Here is a 20939-nt window from a genome sequence, read left to right on the forward strand (position 1 = left end):
AGTAACTATGATAGTGCCTGTGGGCAAGGATAGGATAGCTACAGTAAGTTTCAGCAATAGTCTGGAGTTTGAAAGCTAGTTCAAATGTTTTTAATTGTGTGCATTGTATGTATGATAAACTCACGAATGCTACATCTTTGGGAACACTAATGTTACACTTCTTGGTTCAGTTAAGGAGCAAAAACTGAAAAATGGTCTGCCCATGAAAAAAGGTCTTGCCCATGACAGATCATCACAACCTACTCAACTCCATTCTCTAACTGGGCAGGTCTTGCATCTCTTCACCAGTGCTGCAGGGACTGATATCCAGAAGTGGTCCACCCCTGCAGTACTCCATTTCCTTGGGGAGGAGCTCCATGTCAGCTGTCGAGATATTTTTAGTCAGCTGAGCAGATGCATCAGGAGGCCAGTTTAACTAAGCAAGTCAAAAACAGAGAAACATTGCCTCAGCAGGAAGGGATGGCAGCTATTGCCACAGAAGTCAAAGCTCAGATAGAGTTGAGATTGGCAAGGGATGTCAAAGAAAAGCTGATACTGCTAGAGGGAAAAGGGTGACCAAGGAAAATTAGGGCCCATTGCTGGATGGGGCAGGTGATTCAGTGACAGCAGACACATATCATAGCACCTACCACCATATCATAGCATCTGCCACCACCTTTGTCATCACTGGCAAGTTCTGTCAGGCCTCTGAAATTAGTAATGGAACTTAAGGAGGAGAGGAGATACCATCCAGGGATTTTCATATTAAAGAAGCAGGAAAAAAATTCCATTGCTTCCTGATTCTGATTGCAAATATAAACAATGAAAACATAATCCAAATTTAAGCAATACAGAAGAGAATCTTCTTAGACCTGAAATACTGGGAAGATCAAAAATTTCCTTCCTTAAATAAATTCTTTATTCCAGTGCCTAAACTAACTTTCTCACTTTGGAGTAACAGTATTTACTGGGTATGGCTGAGATGGAGTTCATTTTCCTGCAGCAGCCCTCACAGTGCTATGTTTGCATTGGTAGCCAGAAAGGTGGTGACAACACATCAGTGTTTTGGCTACTGCTCTGAAGGTGCATCAGGTAGATGCTCGCATACCCAAAAGTCACGCCACTGAAGAACATCAGAACAGTGAACACGTGGATAAGGCTGTCAAGACTGGAATAGCCCAGGTAGACTTGGACTGGGAGAGGAAGGGTAAGCTATTTATAGCCTGATGGGTCCATGAAACATCAGGACATCTAGGAAGAGATGCAACATACAGATGGGCTTGTGATCAAGGAGTGGACCTGACCATGGAGGCCATCACACAGGTTATTCATGAACGTGGAATATGTGTGGCAATCAAGCAAGCCATGTGAGTAAAATCTCTCTGGTACAGAGGACAGGGTGGGTTTCCAATACGGTGAAGCCTGACAAATTGACTACACCGGACCATTGCCATGGACACGCCAGGGCAAGAACAACACACTCCACATAGTGGAGGAAACAACTGGCTGGCTGGAAACTTATCCTGTAAACCAGGCCACTGCTCAGAACACCCTCATAGGCCTTGAAAGGCACATTTTGTGGTGACATGGGACCTCAGAGAGAAATGAATCAGATAATGGGACTCACTTTCGGAATAATCTTGCAAACTCTTGGGCAAAGAAACATGGCATTGAGTGGATATATCACATCCCTTATCACACACAAGCCTCTGGGAAGACTGAGAAATGGACCGTTGAACACTATGTCAAGAGTCTTAGGCAATGGGGCACAGAAGCACTGGGATGCAAATTTAGCTGAAGCCACTTGGCTAGTCAGCACTAGGGGATCTGCCAACTGCCCTGGTCCTGGCCAAACAAAACCCCTACATACTTTGGGAGGAGATAAGATCTCTGTACTACACATGGGGAAGTGTCTGGTAAGTTGGTATGGATTTCTCCTCCCATGGGAAAAGGCAAACCCACCTGTGGGACTGTCTTTGATCAGTGACCAGGGTGTACTTGGTGGATAATGTGGAGGGATGGTGTAACCTGGTGTGTGCCTCAAGGAGACTTGACTTCGGAGGAAAAATAATCTGTGAAGTAGGTTGTATGTTGCAGGACATAAAGTAGCAGGAATGATATAAACTGATCCAGAGTGAATTTTGTGAGGAGCAAGGAGCAGGCAACAATGACTCAACCTGGGCTGATGTTGGTGCTCACTGACTGATTGTGCTGGTCTCCTGTCCTGAACACCCATCCTGAGGAATGGAGCTCTAATCATGAATCTGGAGGGGTGGAAGAAGCCCACAAAATGGAAAAATAATATCCATATGTAAAAGAACGGGGGATAGTAGTTAATGAAAATGTACAAATCTGTACTATGGATATAAAGATGGTTTAAGGATATAGTTTAAGTTGTATGTGTTGGTAAGAAGGGATTTCTGTAATGAGAAATAAATACAGTGGAAAAGTTAGAAGATATATAAATCATGTGAGGACTGAGTGTGATGTAAATGATACAATGTGAGATCCTGGATCCGAACCTCACTGAATTATTGATATGGGTTGGAACCAACTCACTGTGTGTGTGTGTGTGTGTGTGCATGTGTGTGGGGAAGGGCTGGGCCTGGACCTGCAGGAATGTGGTAAGGTCTGCACACCAGCCTGTGCTGAGGGTGCAGGGCAAAGCTGAAGGCAAGGCCTGCAGCCCGTGCAGAGCACATGGCCAGGCTGAAGGCTCTGCAGCCAGGCTGTCAGTCAGGGCTGAGCTCCCTGGCAGCCCATCCACACCACACTCCTGCAGCCTGTGACTGCCTACAGCACAATTCATTCGGACCTGGAAGGCACTGACCAGATATTCTGCCTCGGAGAGAAAACTGAACTCTATAAATACACGAGACTCCATGTGGTCTTCCTCTTCTCTCTCTCTCTTCCTCTTCTTCAGCTGGCACCATGTGAATCATCAAATCCTGCTGGTAACCATTTTTTCCTTTCCTTTCTCTCCTTTTCTCTTTTTTCTCTCTTTCTTTACCCCTTCTAATCAGCTTTCTATTACTCCTTTCCTTCTCTTGTGGGTAACTTAAAACCAATGAACTGTGTTTTACCAAAGCTGTTATACAGATTGGTTTAGTGGGTGTTTCCTATGGAATGAGTCTTTGTGCTGAATGTTTTAGTGAAATGCTTTTTTCTTGGTTGTATTTTATGCCTGTAAAAACCTTTTGCCAAAATATCTTATTTTTCTCACTAAAATTAAAAAAATTCTCTTAGAGAACAGTGTGTGACTTTTTCTCTGGATGTTAATTAGAGGTTATAACAAACTAAAAGGCTTTTTAAAAGTCTTAAATAAAAAATGTAACTGCTCTGGGCAGTTTATAGGTTAATCCAGAATGCAACATATGGGATAAAGGGTGGAGACTGTACTGGGTCTGGCTGAAATGAAGTTAATTTTCATGTAGGAGCCCTCAGAGTGCTGTGCTTTGCACTGGTAGATAGAAAGGTGTTAACACACCAGTGTTCTGGTTACTGTTGGGCAGCACTGGCACAGCATCGGTGCTGTCTCTCCAGCATTTCCCCTCATCAAGGGCTGGGAGTAGGCAAGATCCTGGGAGGGGACACAACTAGATCAGCTGGCCCAATATAAGCAAAGGCATATTCCATACCATATGATGTTGGCTCAGATATAAAAGCTAAGGAAAGAAGAAAGAAGGGAAGGCATTTTTTATTTACAATGTTTGCTCTCCAGAGCAACTACTACATGTGTTGAAGCCCTGCTCCCCAGAAACTGGGTGAACATTGCTTGCTGATGGGAAAGAAAATAAACCTTTTTTTTTTTCTCTCTCTTTGCTTGTGCAGACACAAACTTTCACCTTTGCTTTATCAAACTGCCTTATCTCAACATCCGAGTTGTTTTCCATCTTATTTTCTCTCCTCTGTCCAGCTGGGAAGGGGATAGAGCAGCTTGGTAGGCACCTGATGTCCAGCCAACCCACCACAGAGTAAAAAGAGATTTTTGACAAGTTTTTAAGCCTTGAAATCTATCACTCACACTGAGCAGGCATCCAAATGCCATGTGGGCAGAAAGAAAAAGTGGCAAGACGGTCCCCTTCACAAAATGGATGGAATATCTTTACTCTTTCTAAAGGCGGAAGTACAAGGCAGGTAGTCAGATCCAACCTCATTTGTTGAGCAAATTCAGCTATATGAAAGACAGCAGTGTCTGCTCCCTATGACACAGAGTAAAACTTATTTGAATAGAAAAAAAAAGCCAGTTAATTTTTTTACATACTTACAAATTTCAGTGTGTGTATATATATCTACAGATACACACAGACATATACTTTAATGTATGTATGTGTATTTCTGTATATTATGTATATTATATTAATTACTATAAGATAATTAGCCTCTTTTTTTAAATAATTTTAAAATTTAGCTGGGCCTTGATGAACTCTAGACTAACTTTAGAGCTGTTAATCTAAGATTACACACTGAAAAAATTATTAGTTCAGCACTCAAATAACATAGAGAAAGAATTTACCCAGACTTTTGAAGAACCAGTAAGAGTCCCTTTTATGTAACAATTAAATGATTGACTCTTGTGTTTACTTTTCACTCCAGTTCCCTCTTTTAGATTCCCTTTATTATTTTCTATATAACAGATCTCCTCACGCTTTGACTGGGTAAGAAACCTTGGACAAGTGAGGGATGCACAAAAGGGCATCCATATCCTCAGATGTGACATACTGATGCATTCTGCATTATCACACATGGCAGGAGCTCAGGCAATACTCACTGCAAAAAGCTACAGAAAGAACAGTGTGTGGTGTTAGATAAATGTCTCACACTGAATATGCAGCTGAACATTAGGTCACCCAGCTTTACAAACCAATCACCAGGCATTGCAGACTTCTGTGATAATTAAACAAAAAATTCTATTCATGTGCAAAAACAATGCTTTCCATCTTGTACCACAGGTGGCAGCGAACAACAAACTCTGATATTCAGGATGCCTTTTCTGTGTTGACTTCAGCTCACCCATTCTGATTTTTTATTACTAAACTCTTTAAGATTCCCCTCAGACAAAGCCAATTTTTTCTCTCCACAACCCTGTGAACCTTGGGAATATGAAAAACCTGAATAACTCCTCCTTTTTCTAATTTATATTTTCTTACCTTTGCTACAGAGAAAAAACTTATTTTACAACAATTCTCTCTGTCATAACAGGAACTGATTCCATTCACCAAGGTCCTCTCAAGGAGCAATGGTATGTACCCCTCTTCTGCCTTGAAAATGTTATGTGAACATTAAGCACTGGGTTTCAGCTCAGGAAAAAACTGCTTTGCTCCAGAAATATGACTGCTGCCACTAGGCCCGCCTTTCCATTCCTAGCTCTTCTTAACTTACAAAGAGGCCAGTTTACTGAAGGGTTACTGAGCTTGCAGCTCTACATACAGATTATCATACATAACAATGGTACCACAGGGCTAATTATGCCTCAGGAAAAAATAATTAAAATCTCCAAATTAGTGGAAATCATTATCATCATCATCATAATATCTACTGGACTTCATTCCTATGTTAATCTCTATTTCTGCAGGTGGATCAGTTTAACCCTGGACATACAGAGAGGTAGGGGGACAGCTGTGGAACTTGGGGTTGTGCTAGATGATAAATTCAGTGAGTCAACAACGTGCTCTGGTAGCCAAAATGGCCAACTGTATCCTGGGGTGCATTAAGCACAGTATATCCAACTGGTTTGAAAGAAGTGATTGTCCCACTCCACTCAGCACTGGCACAGCCTCACCTCAAGTACTGTGTGCAGTTTTGGGCTCTACAGTGTAAGGAGGATATGTGTTCAAAAGAGCACAACAAAGAAGGTGAAAGGACTACAGAGCATGACTTGTGAGGAGCAGGTGAAGATATTAGATTTGCTCAGCTTAGAGAAGACTGGGTGGGGGGCACTCATTACTGGCTACTTATGAGGGTGGCAGAAAGAGTGGGGCTCATCTCTGGTGTGTGGTGATAGAGTGCAAGGGAACAGCTTGAAGCTGCATTGGGGAAGTTCAGATTAGGTATTAGGAAAAAGTTCTTCAGTGAGAGGGTGGTCATACACTGGAACAAGTTCCCCAGGGAAGTGCTCATGGACCCTAGCGTGTTGGTACTCAAGAAGCATAGGGACATTCCATTCTACAATTCTATGATCTCAGATGCCAAAAGTTCAAATAAAATAACAGGCTTCACCAGTGCTCTGACATCCATAGTTTTTTCTCATTGAATAGCATGGAAAACAAATGGAGGCTAAACAACATACCGAGCCATGTTCTGTGTTTTGCCAAGGTGAATCCAGAGTAGCTGCAAATATAGAAGTTTAAATAGTCAATACTTTTTACTCACTCGACAGTCCCGCTGTAGTGTTTTCATTAGCGCACTGTGTGTTTCAGAGTCAAAATACAGCCCTTCATGTATATCTTGCAAGAAATCCAAGTCTTTGAATGTGGGGTTGGACTTCTCCCTCTCTTTTCTTGATGCTCTCCGTTTGTATGTGGAGCCTTTCAAGTCAAATGTGAGATGCATTTTCAAGGCTCGTGGCAACACATTGTTCATGACAACAATTCTAATATTAATGCCTCCTGACTGAACGCAGTACAGCCCATAAAATTTAGGTAGAAGAGTCCTTGGATTCTGGTTCAGATTCTAAAACAAAAGAGATATTGTTAAGTAGGTCTATTTTCAATAAACTTCCATGCTTAAGAAAGGGGTTTTTTCATAGCAAAGGACATTAACAAACTTAAAGAAAACTGTGTACTACTTTTTATTCAGCATAGTTTCTTAAATCAGTTGATCTGCTTTGTGGGTCTCTACTTCAGAACGTTAGCAGAAACACTGCCATTTTCCCAGAAACTTATATACACCAAGAGCAGAACAGTAACGACGTTGATACTAGGTTTCTCTTTCTCACATACTATCTAAAGCTAGATTGCGCCAAAACTAAAAGCATCCTGAAGATTTAATTTATTTATTCTGACCTGAACAACCTTTGCATTCTACCTGCTGAAAGAAGTTTGTGTCAAATGTAGTCCTCATTATGTTGACTTGGAATTTGAAAAACAGAATCCCTGTCTCCATGAGGCTTTACATACTGAGGGTTAGTGCCAAATGACCAAGTAGCATCCACTGGAGTGTGAGGTCATAACGGAACCACAACTGCCCATCAGAAGAGAAGAGTGTGAAATAATCCAAACTGCACAACAGGCAATAAAACTAAATAAGAGAGGATAACAGGTGAGAGAGAAAATCTTCCATCTGAATACAACTACTGTCAGTCTGGCATGAAAAATCAAGAAGGGAAAAAACTACTTCAAGTCTTGAATTACTTGATTACCAAGTCTTGATTACTAAGTCACAACATAAAACCATCAGAAGAAAGTACTTTCACAGGAAATAATCACAATTGAAGTTTTTTCCTTTGGAAACCATTGCCTATGTTAGCAGTGAGAATAAAGTATGCAGAAACAACAGAAAATGGCCTTATATGTACTTGTAATAACTCAAATTTATGCTGAGTTGATTATCATGATTGGAAACAACAAAAGGGTATGTGCCACCTTTGTCCTTTTTGATATCTCTGTACACACTTTTTTTTTTACACAGTGAATCCATATCACTTAGAGCAATAATGACATTTATGATATATATACCACAATATATATGTGACAACAAACATTTCTCATTCTTAGTACAAGTGAGAGGGTAATTTTTCAAGTATTTACGTCGGAAAACAAATCAAGAAAAGAAAGTCTGTCACAGGTCTAATAATACGAAGTTCTGCATACCTTCCAGAAGAATCTCTGTTCATATGTATGACTGGTTTTGTTAAAAAAAAAAAAAAAGTTCTACTTACTTTTGGATCAATGGTTTTCCTTTCTGATGACTGACACACAAAACCCAATACAGTCGACTTAGCACAAGCCCTCAAAAAGCTCCATTTAAAAATTAAGTTTTGAGCAAACTACATGGATAAAATATATCTTTTACAGCCCATTTACAGCTTTAATATATGAGAAATGGAAATCAGAAGTAGTTGGGAACAAAAGTGAAACTGGCCAGTCTAGTTTCTTTGTCCACTCTGAGTGAAATGAAGAGGGTAGACAAATAACAAAATGGAGCAGAAAAAAATTGAATTAGAAATCTAGAAACCTTTTTTGTTACTAGCTTATTAGAAGCAAAGTTTGGTATCAAATCAGATGATGACATTCAGCTTCATCTTGAATGCTAAAAGAACAGTAATTCTTATCTTCAATATATTCTTGACTTACATCTATTTTTTCTGTTGGGTGTTTGGAGCACTAAGTTGAAAGGCGGGTAAAAATACCAAAATATTACAAAAAATACAGATAAAACCAATGAAAGATTACAAGACAAATGAAATTCAATCTTTAAAAAGTGTGACACGAAACAGAAGAAATATAGGTAAAATACAGTCTTCAATTACTTACCATATAATAACCTGGCAAGAGCTTCTGAAGAAACTCAGCCTCTTTGTGTTGAACTGTTTTGATGATGAACTCGTCATCACTAGTTACAAAAAATAAGGACCCACTGGCACCTGGGTTGGATAATTCAATTAAAGGCTCACTGCAGATTGAGTACTGGAAGAGATAAAAATTGTTTTTTACTGTCAGTGTATGCATTACCGAACACAAGTTTAATATATAGAACTGCGGGTACAAATAGGCACAAGAGAACCAAGAAGCTTATTCTTTGGTCTTCAATTGTAGCAACACTACTACTGTAGAGCAAGCTGGTTCACATAATTCGTCTGAGGTTTGAAGGCCAGTTGTAAGAGTCTGCTCTACCCAGGTCATACTGCACAACCGTGGAAGAGCAGCTGGCAGCTGAGCATACAGTCCCTCTTCACATCCCACTGCACTAGGTGAAGATTCTCTTGGAGTGAAGCGAATGGTTGAGTTGGAGGGAGTTGATCCCCACACTGGCACCATACCAAATTTCTGAGTCAGAAACCTTAAGAAGACATTGCACTGCAACTGTTTGCTTTTCACAGCCATTTATGAAGGAAACAGGTACAAGATGATGTTAGACAAACACACCTGGAGTAGAGGTTTTTCACTGTAGACAAATGAGCAAATCCTATGCTCTGAAACTGGGATTGAAACCATTAGACTAATTATCTTGGTATTAGCTACTAATGTAGTTTTCTGATTGAAAACTGCTTGAAATAGGAAAAAACTCAATACCAGTAAGCAAGAAAAATTGAGATTTGGAGGACCATTATTTTGAATATTTAGAAAGGATTTCTCTTCCACACATTAAAAATTACAATCATATTAAGAAGGAAAAAGGCATTAATTCAAACTTCATTCAGACTAAATGGAGTGGAGACATTAAGCTCAAAACCATAGAAAAATCTGTTTATATTACACATGAAAACTTATTTAAGATAATTGAACTTTCATTCACACACCTTTTTTTTTTTTGTTATACATCATCAGTTTTACACAGTTGGAGATTCACTGTACAGTCCAATATTTTAAGGATTCAGTCTTTACAAGAAACAAAATTACACAGGAAGCAAACTGTGAGTAGTGTAAGCACCAGGGAATTATTCTTAGTAGTGCAGTATTTTCTGCTCTTCTCAAAGCAAAAGGAATAACTGTTTCAGTTACAAATATCTGGCTTATTAAGACATTGCTTGAGATGAGTTGAGCAATTTCACAAGAAAAAAAGTTTTATTTTTTAAAAACGTGTTTATTAAATCCATCCTGGAGTTTTGCCATTGACTTCAGTGGCTGGTGACAGCAAAGAAGTAATACAAGAAAATCTAATGAATGTGCTCTTTTGTAAGCACTTGAACTAGAGAAGCATGCTTTCTATGGACTCAAACCACTGCCTAATGCATCTCCTTATCCTGGCTACAGCTGATGCTTTTCCCATGCTTGCAATTTTTAAGAGACTTTTGTATTATATAAAAATGTTTTCTGTTCCTCTCCCTGTTTCTGCAGTCCACTCAGTTCCAATTAATACAGAAGACCTTTCTCGTTAATCCTGTAATTACAATTTTCTACCAGTAGAGCAGCCATACCACTCTTATACTACAAGCTCTTAGAGCAAATCAGCAGTTATTGTAACCCTTGCATTTTTCTTGCCAAAATATATAAACTTCATGAGTCACTGTCATTGAGGTAAGCATTTAAAACCAATTATCCTAAAACATTAAAGCTCAATAAATCAGTATAACATAAGCACAAGCTGTTAACCTATGCTCTGTGTTGGTCATTCTACAGTTATGCTTATTCCTGTAAAACAGAAATCTACCCATCAAGTGCTGCTACACAGAGACTACCTAATTTTGGCTGGACACTTACAAAAGCCACACAGAAATGGAAAAGTAAGAAAATCCCCAAGACTCTGACAATTGAGTACTTCATGATCAAGACATTTAGATGCAAAATACTAATGTTCCACGAGGTTTCCGCTGACAACTTAATTCTGCCATCTCTTCAAATGTATTTACTCTTGTTAGCCAGTTTGACTTCTATAGTGCATTACCACTTAACTTCCTTGGAAAAGGTGAAATTGTAAATCTTTGGGCTTTGTCACTTCAAAACTCGTAAATGGAAAAGAAGTTGCAGGTGATAACAGCTTTACTCTAGGAAGCAACGCCTTTTTAGCAGTTGGCAACACAGCCCACATACTTCATCTTTTGCCAAGTCCATAAAAAGAAATAGATAAACAACATATTGAATAATTACACTATTGTCACACATGACATCTTTTTCTCTAAACCGGAGAGGTATAGATTTATTTGATGGACAGACCACTCAGTGCGTAAGGAATTTGTTGCACTCAAAGATTTCTAGTCAATGGCTTACTGTCCAGTCAGTGACCAGTAACAAATGGCATTCCTCAGGGCTTGATTTTGGTACTGGTGCTGTTTAATATTTTTGTTGGTCACATGGACAGTGCACCCTCAGTAAGTTTGTCAACACCACCAAGCTGAGTGGTGCAGCTCACACACTGGAAGGAAGGGATGCCATCCAGAGGAACTGTGACAGCCTTCAGAGTGGGCCTGTGCAAACTGTATGAAGTTCAACGAGGCCATGTGCAAGGTCCTGCACATGGGTTGTGGAAATCCTAAGCACAAGCGCATGCTGAGAGAAGAATGGTTTGAAAGCAGCTCTCTTGGCAGTGTGCCCAGAAAACCAACAGCATCATCAAAAGAAGTGTGACTAGCAGGCTGAGGGACATGATTCTCCCCCTCTACTCTGCTCTGGTAAGACCCTACCTGGAGTAATTTTGAGTAGACACTAGGAAGAAATTCTTCACTGTGAGGGTGGTAAAGCACAGGAACATGTGGCCTAGAGAAGGTGTGGATATTCCACCCCTGGAAGTGTTCAAGACCAGGCTCAAGAGGCTTTGATCAGTCTGGTCTAGTGGAAGGTATTCCAGCCCATGGCATGAAGGTTGGAATTAGATGATCTTAAGTCCCTACCAACTCAAGCCATTCTAAGATTCTATCATTTATAAAACTCCAAACAAAGTGTATTTCCTTTCTACTATCAATTTTAACCCAAAGGAATTATCCATTTTTATATAGAACTATGGTCATGAGGACTAGTAATACAAAATCCAAACATACTACCAAAGAATTAAAATAGGACATCCATAGTCAACCTAAATAAAAGTAAAACCAGCAAAGTATTGCTTTTAGGCTTATTGTCTATAAAAGAAAAAAACCAAAAATGTTATAATGCACTTGCACATAACATTAGTAGTATTTTAAGTAACGTTTCAGCACACTTTAATCAATTTTTCTTTTTTATTCATTCAAGCCCTTTCAAAATAATTTGGTTTTACAGAAGCAGTTATCAATAATGGAACAAAAAGATTTAAAAACTCATTTAAAAAATGAACAATAAAACTCTGACATGTAAACGTGCTAATTTGTATTGTGACTCTGGTTTGTTGCATTGTCCACCATGAGAAAAATTGGACGTGGGGCAGACATCTAAAAAACACGCTCTTTGTTTTCACACTACCCTTCCAAAAGCAGAACTACAGGAGAAGTAAAATAGTGAATACCTCTCCAGACAGTGTACAAAGTGGTTCCACCAAATAATAAAAAAAAACACTGCTGCTTTTACAATGGCAGCAAATGTGGCATCACCTTTCTTCTCATGTAAACCACTGAATACTATTAAGAAGTCTTCAAATTATAAAATAGAGAGAAAAAAGGAGATACTATAAATGCCTAATTTGTAGTTTGCCACCCACATTTCTCAATGCTAGAAAAGAACACATGCAGACATCACTTTTATAATGAAGTTAATAAGTACCACAGATAACATAAGAGTACTTTCTTAGAACTGAATTAATAGAAGTCCACAAGCACTGATTGTAACTTCTCTAGAAAGTTACCTGAATGATACGGAAGTTACTCTAATCAATTAATAAAGTGAGTTTTTAACGTGAATTGTCTCAAAAACAAAGAATTTTTCTAAATCACTAAAAATATTCACTAGTTGTAAACTCCTTCACACACAAAGTTTACTACTTATTTAGGCACCCTTTAAGCACCCTCTTCTGTCACTATGAAGCTAGCATAGTTATAATAATTTGTAACTCAAAGGAAAACTCCAAGCTCTTACCAAATAATCATCAGGCTTGATACCAAAAAGTTCTCTGAAATAGCGGAAGGCAAGAGGTGCATACGTCTTAAATCTGAAGTCAGGGTAATGATGAGCAGGGGTGAGATTGCTCCCTTCACTGAAAACAAAAACAAAAATAAACCAAACCAAATTACTGAGAAATTTTTAGCAATAGTTTTACAGTAAAACTGCCTAACTCAACCATTTGCCTTCTGAGAAAAGTGTCATAAATGCAGACAAATCTCCCTATTACCATTAATCACTGTCACAGAAATGTCCGTGAGAGACAGACTACCAGCAAATTCCTTTTTCTCACCTTAAAGGAAATTACTATTTTCACCACCTGTATGCATTTGCATAAAAATCATGTTTAAACTAAAGCTACAATTTCTGATAACTCTCTAGGCAAGCCAGTCTAATAGCTTATTGATGCAGGAAGAGTCACCCCCCACCTCAGGTAAGCTCTTGCAAAAAGTCTGGAAGTCAATGCAACAAAACAACTTTATACCAGCTTGGTCACTTGAATTGCCTTGCAAGTGATTCAGACTGATACTAAAGATGAAGACTAAGAACCAACACAGAGGGTAGAACTGTGCAGACAGTGGGAAGGAGGCAGGATTATGCATGTTTTTTTATGTCACCAAACAGTGATTGTTTCAGCCTTATGTATGAAATGGCGTCCTCAGCATCAGACTCCTCTCTTTCTTCCTAAAGGAGTCCAAATTGGAAAGCAACTCTGGTTTTGCTGACCACAGTGTGGTTTTCTGTTTTTCTGCCTGTTAAGTCATGGTTTTTTACCTCACCTCAATCTAAACCAGCACATGTGCTAGCTTACATGCTCAGTTGGTTAAACAGGAACATGGGGTACAGAACCTTTGGGGAAGTTACAGTAAATGGTATGTAGTTACATGCAAGATACAGATTTGAACTAGAAGAGGCACAGGCAAAGATTATTAGGGTGACCAGCCTGGAAGAGAGTCTTTCTTAAAGGGGAAAAAAATAATAATACAAAATTGTAGCCTCATGTAGAATCACAGATAATCAATTATGTAGGAAAAGACCTCTGAGATCATCAAATCCAATCTATGAACAAACACCATCTTGCCAACTAGACCATAGCACTGAGTGACACATCTAGTCTTTCCTTAAACACCACCAGGGATGATAACCTCACCATCTCTCTGGGAAGTCCATTCCAACATCTGATCACCTTTTCTGTGAAGAAATTCTTCCTAACCTTCAACAAAACCTCCCCTGGCACAGCTTGAGACTGTCCTCTTTTCCTATCACTAGTTGTTTGGGAGGAGAAGACAACCTCTATGTGGCTACAGCCTCCTTTCAGGTAGTTGTAGAGAACAATAAGGTCTCTCTTTATTCTTCTTTTCTCCCAAACAACTCCAGCTCCCTCAGTTGCTTCTAATGGGACTTGTGCTTTTCAACCACTTTGTTGCCCTTCTCTGGACCTGTTTCAGCACCTCAATATCCTTCCTGAACTGAGGAGCCCAGAACTGGACACAGTGCTCAAAGCATGGCCACACCAGTGCTGAGTACAGGGGAAGAATCACTTCCCTGCTCCTGCTGGACACACCGTTCCTGCAGGCCAGGATGCCATTGGCCTTCTAGGACACCTGGGCCCACTGCTGGCTCATGTTCAGCCACTGTTGACCCCAGGTCCTTTTCCACTGGGCCACTTTCCAGCCGGGAACTTTCCAGCCTGTAGTGCTGCATGGGATTGTTGTGACTAAAGTGTAGGACTCAGCACTTGGTTTTGTTGAACTTCATGCCATTGGTCTTGGCCCATTGATCCAGCCTGTCCAGATTGCTCTGCAGAGCTTTTCCAGGAGAATGCTATGGGAGACCATGTCATAGGCTTTGCTGAAGTCCAGATAGACCACATCCACAGCCTTTCCCTTATCCACCAGGCAGGTCATCTGATCATAAAAGGAGATTGGATTGGTCAGACAGGACCTTCCTAAACCCATGCTGGCTGGGTCTGATCCCTTGGTTGTCCTGTATGTGCCGTTTGATTGCATTCAAGATGATCTGCTCCAAAACCTTGCTGAGCACCAAGGGCAGGCTGACAGGCCTGTAGTTCCCCAGATCCTTCTTCTGGCTCTTCTTGTGGATGGGTGTCACACAGGCCAACCTCCAGTAATCTGGGACCTCCCTGGTTAGCCAGGACTGAAGACAGATTATGGAGTTTGGCTTGGTGAGCTCTTCCACCAGCTCCCTCAGTATCTCAGTACCCTTGGATCCCATCTGGTCCCACAGACTTGTGAGCATTTAAATGGCTCAGCAGGTCACTAATCACTTCCTCCTGGGTTGCAGGGAGTCTGTTCTGCTCCCTGTCCTTGTCTACCAATGTGGTGGGTTTACTCTGGGCCAGTTTCCTCTCACCCCCCACACAATTGCTATACGTTGAAAGAAGGTTTATGCAGACAAAAGAGATCTGATTGGGGAGAATAGTATTAGGATTTATTACTTGCAAGATAAAAACTAAAGAAGTATATATACTATAATTCTAATTAGGCAAAAATGCTATGTATTTACAAAAATACCCCTCCCCCCTTGTATCAGTTGAGGAGGAAAAGCAGTCTCTTCCATTTTCAGAGATAGAAGTCTTTTAAATAATTTTGCAGCACTCAAAAGTTCTTCTCCTGTTATCTCTAAGATGACAGCTCCGATTCGTAACAGCTAGAACTGTCTTTCTCTCTCTCTTTCTTCTATGTTGACCTCAGGGCTGGGCTTACCCCCTCCTGGGCTAAGACCAGAGGCTGGGGGTTACCTGGGCCCTTTGGGATCCTCCATGGACTGCAAGGGGGCACATACCGACTATGGATCTTCACCACAAGGTCACAAGGGATAACGGCTTTTGAGTCCACTCCTGTTTCTTGTGGAGTCCCTTCTCACAAGAGACAGTCTTTGATGGACCTCTCTAGCGTGAGTCCACCTTTGGGCAACAGTTCTTCCATTCTCTGCTGTCCCTCAGGGTCACAAATTCAGCTGCACCAACATGGATCCCTCACTAATATCACCAGATCCTACCCGAGCCAACTTGCTCCAGCATAGGTCTCTCTCTCCATGGGCCACAGGTCTCCAGCAGGACTCTGTTTCATTTTAAGTCTTCCATGGAGTCACATCTACTTCATGTACTTTGCTTTGGCATGGGCTCCTTCATGAGCTGCAGAGGGAGGTCTCCGCTCCCCAACAGTCTTCCATAGGTGGCAGGGATTTTTTTAGTTTTCAGTCTCTCCCTGCTGAAGGTAGAGAGAGAGAATGGGGGAGAGAAGGAGCCCCCCTTTCGGGCTTCTCTTCTCTCTCCTGCAGCTGCCAGCTTTGACCTTGGAGGCTCTGTTATCTTTGACTGGAATTCCTTCTGCAGTATTTCTCATCCAGGCAGTCTTTATCTTTAGAGTTTTTTTTTCCTCCACTCTGCTGCATGTCTTGGTCAGGGGGGCTTCAGTGCCACACCTGCCCCTGGCCCAGGGCCAGGGGAGGAAGGAGGCCTGGCCCCCACCTGGGGCCTGACACCACTCGCTACACGGCTCCTAATTTCATCTGCGCAACCACCTTCTCTTCAATTTTCTTAAATATGTAATTGGAAGGGGCATTACTAAAACTTTTGATTGGCTTTGCTCCGGAAATCTACCTGGAAAAAACTATTTTCAGCCCCAGGGGGAGCCTAGTTGGTAAACCCATGACAACCAGTTCAGGGGGCTAATTGCCCTGAGGATAACAGGTCTGTCTGTGGAAGACTGAGGCAAAGAATGCATTAAGTACCTCAGCCTTCTTCTCGTCTTTGGTGACTATATTCCCTCCCGTATCCAATAAAGAATGGAGGTTTTCCTTGCCCCTCCTTTTGCTATCGATGTATTTATAAAAACACTTTTTATTAGCATTTACAGAAGTGGCCAGATTAAGCTCTTGCCTGTCTAATTTTCTTGCTGCGGGACCTAACAACGTCCTTAACCACTTCATGAGTTGCCTGCCTCTTATTCCAAAGATCCTACACCCTCTGTGTTCTTGTGAAAGCCTCCTGCTCAGCCAGGCCAGTCTTCTTCTCTGTCGGCTCGTCTTTCAGCATATAAGGACAGCTCCCTCCTGCACCTTCAAGATTTCATTCTTAAAAATGTCCAGCCTTCTTGTTCCCCATGGTTCTTAAGGGCTGCTTCCCAATGGGCTTTCCGAACCAGCATCCTGAACAGGCCAAAGTCTGCCCTCCAGAAACCCAAGGTTAAGGTTTTGTTGACGTCCTTCTTTACTTTACTGAGTATTGAAAACTCTGTCATTTCACAGTCCCTCCATCCAAGATGGATTCAAGCACCATATCTCCCACCAGCCCTTCTTGGTTTGTAAACAGAAGGGTCTAGTGGGGCACCACCCCTTGCAGGCTCACTCACCAGCGCTGATATCTTGTACACACTCCAGGAACCTCCTAGACAGCCTCTGCTGTGCTGAGCTGCCAGCAGACATGCGGCAGGTTAAAGCCTCCTACAGGAACAAGAGCTGATGATCATGAAACACCAGCCAGTCACAGAGTAATTCATCCACCTCTTCATTCTGGTTAGGTGGTCTATAATGGACTCCCACCAGGATGTCTGCCTTGTTAGTGTTCCCTCTAATTCTTACCCATAGGCATTCAACCTTATCATCGCTATCCTTGAGCTCTATACAGTCAAAACACCCCCTAAGGTACCGAGCCACCCCACTTCCTCTCCTTCATCACCTTGGAGCCATCCATTGCAGCACTCTAGTCATATGAGTCATCCCACATTTCCATGATGGTGACTATGTCATACCTTCCCTGCTGCATGATGGCTTTCAGCCCTCCTGTGTGTTACCCATTCTCCTTAACTCTTTTCTTTGCTTTGTGTTTATCATCTCACTGTATTTTTAGGCTGCAGTTGTAAAAGTCTTGAGATGAATACTACGTTTAAGCTAAAGAAAATGCAGCAAAATGCTGACAGAGGAAAAAAAAACCAAACCGCCTGTGGATTAATTTATAATGGAAACTAAGTGAAGGTTTTTAAGCTAAAAAGTCCTACACTATGACTTCAACACAAATAACAACACCTTTAAGACAAAGTTTGGTCAGTTTCCAAGTGATCTGTTAAATAGATAAATACAAAATCCAAGACTTGACACAGTAGCTGCAATCAGCTTTTCCAGGACTTCTTTATTCATTTACCCTAACTAAATTACTCAGAAATGCAGCATGTACCTTTGCACTTGGCAATAAGAATATCTAAAGTATACTAAACAGAAAGAAAAAAAGCTACAAATTCACACAGATATGAAAAGTGATAAACTCTAAGAAGCATTCCTGAAAAAAGACTAAATTACATATCATGAAGGAATTTAAGAACTTTCATCCTGTACAATTAATATTGGTCATATGAATTTGTCACCTTTCATTAATAACAATTGGATGGCAGAAGCCTATCCAACCCACCTGGCTGCCCCTGCATGCGTACTGCCACAACCCCACAGAACTCAACCATTGTAAAGTTACAGCAGATGAACAAGCTTTGTATGGACTTTAGACTCTTGAACAGGAGACAAAAGGAAGGGGAAAAAACCCCAGATTTCTACCTAGAATTCACATACAAAAAGATGGTTGTGGATGATTAATGATATATTCAAGGACATTAGAATACTGCTGCTTTTTGGAGTGCTAAACCATACAGTTAACAGCTAGTGAAGGTTGCCTAGGCCTCATGATTTCCTCTGATCACTTTGTAGTGTACTCTACTACAACTTCAAGGTATTAAAATCAAATCCACATGTGTTTTATTGTTCTATTATAGAGCCAAAAAAAATGGAAATCAGTAGGGTACTAGGCTAAAGATAGTAATTTTTCTTTACAGTTCAGATTGACTAATGCTTTTTCTTAAAAGGTCTTTCAGCTGCTCAGAACACTGCCAGATTTGTCTGACATTAAGTTTCACAAAGTGGGTTGCAATTCACTGAATTTTTGTGCAATATGAGGACGCCACAAGGGATCCTCAGCTACACTGGGACGCTGGGAGAATACTTGTAAATATATTTAATTGTTGTAAGATGCAGACAAGAACAGAATAAAGTGTTCTCTACTGAAGCTTCGCACAATTGTTAGGGAATACTAATCACCTACACTTGATTGAAGGTCCTACCTTTCAGTACTAAATACCTTATAGATCTGTTTCCTGCAGCCATAACCCAAAAGCTTCTCCTGTGAAAGCATGTCAACAAATAAAATTACAAGTCCTTACTATACCAGAACATACTGGCACTGGAACTTCACCAAGTATCAGTTCAAACAAGTTTAAATGAAGATAGGAGGTTTGCTGTGATAATAGCAAGGGTCTAAGCCATTTCATAAGTGCATATGGGGTAAAATGACCAATGCTGGGTCTGTAGGTGGACAGCAATGCACAGCAACTGGAGATTTATTGCAAAACAGAGCAATTATTTTGCAACAGTTTCTATATAGAGGGTAATTCCATTTATTTAAGGGCACATAAGCTTACTTTATTACAGATATGACATTCAATTTCACTGTGTAGACAAGTTTCCTTATTTTTCATAAAATCGTCTTGAAATACCTTTTATTTAAGTTCTGCAGAGTACTTTATCATACCTCTGTTTCTGTTAAACATATTAATTAGTTTTGGCATCATTGCCTAATAGAATAGTGTGTATGATCCCAACAGTAATGCGAGAAGTAAGCTTGACACAAATTGTAAGATTTCTTGGTTAGTCCTCTGGGAAAAAAAGTTTTTAAGGTTTTCTTGCTGGTACTTTTAACACAAAAAGCACCCTTCCTTCCAGTAATCTCCTACAGTAATGGAAAACCTTTAAATTCCTTATGAATTTGAAGTTCATATGCAAGTATGCATTGAATATGGCCTTGCTCTTACCTGAAAAGGACTGATTCCACTGCACAGAACGCTTGATGGAAGTACATCCCTACACTATTTAGAAATTATTCACATTCAACTCTATAAGCTCTTGAAAGAATGTATCCTGTGGTTTCTACCCACATTTTCTTGGTGCATTTTACAGTTTCAATTTGGTGGGATTAAAGTATATGTGCAAAGCCCTATGTATAATAATTTTTAATCAGTCTAGGGTTTTTATGGGGATGAGTAAGTCTTTCAAGTTGAACTAGAAAAATACCCATGATCTCTCAATTAAAAATTAAACCTGCAAAATGGTCCTTTGGACATAACAGAAATATACTCTATTAAAAAAAGGAAAAGTAGGTATAAACTGCCTCTCAGGTAGTTTAGGGCACACGTCTACCAGAAAAGCAAAGAAAAGATAATATAAATACATATAATATAAGCTCTAATTCTCGCAATCTTAAGGAATTCAAGCTGTATGAGCTATAACAAGCCACACAGGCTTTGGAAAAATTAGGAAGCAACTGTAACTTATGATGTATTTTAGAAGTCTTAGCTATAAGACCACACAAAAGAAAAAGATGGGTAGGTAGACTAATGAAGACAGATTAACCTTAAAATGCAAGTTTGCTTTAATACTTAATTTGTAATTTATTTATCTTTTATATTAAGCACACCTAGAAATGCCAGTATATGCATCATTTTAACATGTCTCTTTGTAAATGCTGAGAGTGGATTTAAAGCATAGGTGGTGCAATACCAAACCAAAAAGGGACTAAAACTACGTTTTTAATGGCTAACCCATGGCTTACAAAATTTTGCTAAACAAGACACCCAAATACGTTTCTTGGCAGCTCTTCTTTGTTGTGGCCTCACCCTGGCAGGATGTACTCAGGAGATATCCCACTTATCTGAAGGGGCAGAGAAAGCATCTGCATCTCTTGATAGCAAACCCTCATCACAGAGCAACGTTAATAGGCTCTGATGGAGCTGTTAACAAAAGAATTAGTCATGCTGTTTAATGATTAATGGCCAGTCTCTTCGCGAACGAAGAACCGGGGAAGGTCTTTCCACCTTCCAGCCTGCGCATTGGATTTTTTAGGTGAGACACAGTGTGCGCGGAACTGAGCCCACCCTTTAATCCTGAGGTTCGTCTGCCGGGGCCAAGCACGCTTGGACGGTGGCAGCGAGGTCCTCAGGACGTAGATGGACTGCCTTAGGGGCTAACGAGCTCCATCTGCCTGGGGAGGGGCCCCGACCGGGAATCGAACCCGGGTCTCTGCAGTGACAGTGCAGTGTCTTTTCCCCTAGACCACCGGGGGCTCCCAGTCATGCTGTAATTATGAGCTCATGTATACCTTTCCTCTGTGTATTGTAAAAAGAGTGAAGAAGAGGAACACTTCAGTTCTTTCAGTGAAAGTAATCTTCTTTT

At 40.6% G+C, this 20939-nt stretch overlaps 1 protein-coding gene across 1 annotated transcript in view; it reads right to left on the reverse strand.

Annotated features, from left to right (window-relative positions):
- PIP5K1B (phosphatidylinositol-4-phosphate 5-kinase type 1 beta) overlaps positions 1–17275 on the reverse strand; it is a 51816-nt gene extending 34541 nt beyond the window's left edge. Inside the window, exons 1-5 of the mRNA XM_027881837.1 lie at positions 17253–17275; positions 14870–15034; positions 12624–12777; positions 8454–8606; positions 6352–6651 (exon numbers count right to left, since the gene is read on the reverse strand). Coding sequence (XP_027737638.1) covers positions 6352–6651; positions 8454–8606; positions 12624–12777; positions 14870–15034; positions 17253–17275 — 795 coding nt within the window. The remainder of the gene's footprint in view (positions 1–6351; positions 6652–8453; positions 8607–12623; positions 12778–14869; positions 15035–17252) is intronic.
- Positions 17276–20939: the final 3664 nt, after the last annotated feature.

This window comes from Empidonax traillii, unplaced genomic scaffold, assembly GCF_003031625.1.
Source record: "Empidonax traillii isolate 1590-97213 ecotype Southwest subspecies unplaced genomic scaffold, ASM303162v1 scaffold97:size1219025, whole genome shotgun sequence".
Taxonomy (NCBI): domain Eukaryota; kingdom Metazoa; phylum Chordata; class Aves; order Passeriformes; family Tyrannidae; genus Empidonax; species Empidonax traillii.